Below are 3,543 nucleotides of genomic sequence, written 5' to 3' on the forward strand. Positions count from 1 at the left end.
ACCGAAGCACAAGGCATTGGAGAAACCCAGAAAGGAGTTTCAGAGTCTCCTTTTTCTATTTTGTGGATGAAGAATATGATATAAAGGAAGGAACACAGACCCCCACATCCCCAAATCAGCAACTGGGTCCTGGGGCTTAAACTCAGGGCCTGGGCGCTGTCCCTGAGTTCTGTTTTGCTCAAGGCTGGTGCTCTACCACTTGGAGCCATATATATATACATATATATATATATATATATATATATATATATATATATATATATGGCACCACTTCCGGTTTTCTGGTGGTTCATTGGAGATGAGAGTCTCACAAACTTTCCTGCCTGGGCTGGCTTTGGACTTCGATCCTCAGATCTCAGCCTCCTGGGTAGCTGGGATGACAGGCGGGAGCCACCAGCTCCTGGTCTCTCTCTCTCTCACACACACACACACACATACACACATGGTAGAGTGTACAAGTGGGCTGGGCCCATCCATGGGTACATGAGTGTCTGCAGAATTCTTGAAGGTGGGTGGACACAGATGGATACCGCCAAACAGAACAAATTATTGCTAGCAGGTAATTCCCAGCGAACAGGGTGGCTTCCCCATTTGCAGAACTAGTGGTCGCTGGTAATGTAACGGGCTTCCCTGCCAAACACAGATGGCATCTAGGCTGAGCTCTGTGTGTGTGTGTGTGTGTGTGTGTGTGTGTGTGTGTGTGTGTATACCAGTCCTGGACCTGGGCGCTGTCCCTGAACTTTTGTGCTCAAGGCTAGCACTCTGCCACTTTGAGCCACAGCTCCACTTCCGGTTTTCTGGTGGTTCATTGGAGAGAAGAGTCTCGTGGACTTTCCTGCCTCAGGCTGGCTTTGAACCACCATCCTCCAGATCTCAGCCTCCTGAGTAGCTGGGATGACAGACGTGAGCCGCCGGCCCTCTGGCAGTACTAGGGTTTTGAAGTCAGGGTAGACACCCTATCATTTTGCGTTTGTACCTTAGAAGCACCCTCTGCAGTTAGGCCTTGCGGAGGGGGCTCAGGGTGACCCCCAAATCTGGGCCATTGCCAGTCAAGAGCAGGGTAGGTGCTTTTGCGTCACTCCTGGAGGCCACAGGAGTGACCGAATTCTTGCAGGACTCTGGTCAGGGCCCAAAACCCCTTGGTGGACAGGAAGGGATTTGATTCTGGCAAATTCTGTCCTGGAAGCAGGTGCGTGCGCTGCCCATTTGAGCTGGTGCCAGCCAGGCTGAGGTCCGAAGTAGCGGTGAACGGGGCAGCTTTCCCTGCCCTGGTATCAGAAGTCAGGAGAACCTCCTGACCACATCCTGTTTTTCTGGGGCCTTCGGGAATGCATTCCTCTGCCTCCCTGTCACTGGCAGCATCTGTTCACACCAAGTTCTGGATCCTTCTGAGGCCACCCGGTGGAGGGGGCACATTCCCCTGGCTTGACGTCACACGTACCATGGGGCTGGCCGGTGTCCTTATGGGTCTCGGTCACCGCTTTCCGGTCCTGCTGCGTATGGGGGGGAGGAGGGGAGATTGGCATTTGTTTCCTTTTTAATTATGATGGTTATTAATTTGTGTGTGTGTGTGTGTGTGTGTGTGTGTGTGTGTGTGTGCGCGCTGGTCCTGGGGCTTGAATTCAGGATCTGGGCGCTGTCCCTGAGTTTTTGGTGTTTGTCTCTTTGGTCAAGGCTGGTGCTCTACCACTTTGAGTCACAGCTCCACGTGTGGCTTTTCTTTTTGTTTTTCTTTTTTGGTCGATCGTGGGGCTTGAACTCTGGGCCTGGGCGCTGTCCCTCAGCTCTTCAGCTCAAGGCGAGTGCTCTACCACTTGAGCCACAGCACCACTTCCGGTTTTCTGGTGGTTTTATTGGAGATAGGAGTCTCACGGTCTCTCCTGCCCGGGGTTGGCTTTGAACCGTGATCCTCCGATCTCAGCCTCCTGAGTAGCTAGGATGACAGGCGTGAGCCACCAGCGCCCGGCCTCACGTGTGGCTTTTCTGGTGGTTCAATGAAGAGTTTCTTGGACTTTCCTTGCCTGGGCTGATTTTTTTGAACCACGATCCTCCAGATCTCAGCCTCCTGAGTAGCTCAGGATGATGGGTGTGCGCCATATATATATGTATGTATATATATATGTGTATATCTATGTGTGTGTGTGTATATATGTGTATATATGTGTGTGTGTATATATATGTGTATATGTGTGTGTATATGTATATATGTGTGTGTATATGTATATATGTGTGTGTGTATATATATATGTGTATATGTGTGTGTATATGTATATATGTGTGTGTATATGTATATATGTGTGTGTGTATATATATATGTGTATATGTGTGTGTGTATATGTATATATGTGTGTGTATATGTATATATGTGTGTGTATATATATATGTGTATATATGTGTGTGTATATGTATATATATGTGTGTATATGTATATATGTGTATATATGTGTGTGTATATGTATATATGTGTATATATGGCCCTTGCTCACCGATCTGGCGGGCCTCCATGGCTGATTCTCCTCCTTCCCGTCTTCTTTCTTCCAGCCTCCCTCCATCTGGGAGAGGAGAGCCTGTGGTCCCGGAAGCAGGATGAGAAGATGGCACACTTGCTGTTACCTCGGGGCACCAGCAGCTTCCGCAGGTTCACGCGCGAGTCCCTGGCGGCCATCGAGAAGCGCGTGGCGGAGAAGCAGCAGGCCCGAGGCCGCGCCGCTTCGCAGGACAGCCGCGAGGGCCTCCTGCAGGAGGAGGCGCCCCGGCCCCAGCTGGACCTGCAGGCTTCCAAGAAGCTTCCAGACCTCTACGGCAACCCACCCCGGGAGCTCATCGGGGAGCCCCTGGAGGACCTGGACCCTTTCTATAGCACCCAAAAGGTGAGCTTTAGGCCATGCGCCCCACCCACCAAGGCCCTCAGCCAATCACAGACACGCACAGGGCTCCTTTAGAGCCCAGGCCCCGCCCCCCCGGCAGCTGCACTTCCGGTCCCTGGCATAGTACTCTCGGGGCAGGACTACTTCCGGGAGTGCACTTCGGGAAGGCCATTCCCGCACTGGCAGGTTTTGTTAACGAGAGGAAGTGGCTCTTGTCCACCAGGGCAGTATGACACGTGTCCTTCCCACATGGCTTCCGCCCAGCCTTCTTCATCCGGGCCATGCGCCCTCCCCCACCCCCCCACCAAGGCCCTCAGCCAATCACACACCTGCACAGGGCTCCTCTAGAGGCCAAGCCCCGCCCCTGGCAGCCTCACTGCCAGGCCTGGCATACTACTTCCGGGGCAGCGCTTCTGTAAAGGCTTTTCCAGCCATGACAGGCCTCAGGAAAGCTATGGCGCTCAGCCCATAGGGCCAGATGTCGCTTAGGGAAGGGTCAGCGGGAACACACGTGTGTGTGTGTGTGTGTGTGTGTGTGTGAGCCACCTGTGGGGTGAGTGGGGGGTGTCACCACTGTGGTTTGAGGATTTGGAGAACAAATGACAGGTGCACACAGGCCTGTGGGAATGAATGGTGCTGGGGGGAGGGGAGGGGGGATGAGGCCCGGGCTTCCTGG

At 52.9% G+C, this 3,543-nt stretch overlaps 1 protein-coding gene across 1 annotated transcript in view; it reads left to right on the top strand.

The window, feature by feature from the left end:
* Positions 1 to 2,594: 2,594 nt before the first annotated feature.
* Positions 2,595 to 3,543, top strand: part of Scn5a (sodium channel, voltage gated, type V alpha subunit) — a 60,630-nt gene continuing 59,681 nt past the window's right edge. Inside the window, 1 exon segment of the mRNA XM_013030252.1 lies at positions 2,595 to 2,870. Within this exon segment, the coding sequence (XP_012885706.1) occupies positions 2,595 to 2,870 (276 nt within the window).

This window comes from Dipodomys ordii, unplaced genomic scaffold (genome assembly GCF_000151885.1).
Source record: "Dipodomys ordii isolate 6190 unplaced genomic scaffold, Dord_2.0 Scaffold128, whole genome shotgun sequence".
Classification (NCBI taxonomy): Eukaryota; Metazoa; Chordata; class Mammalia; order Rodentia; family Heteromyidae; genus Dipodomys; species Dipodomys ordii.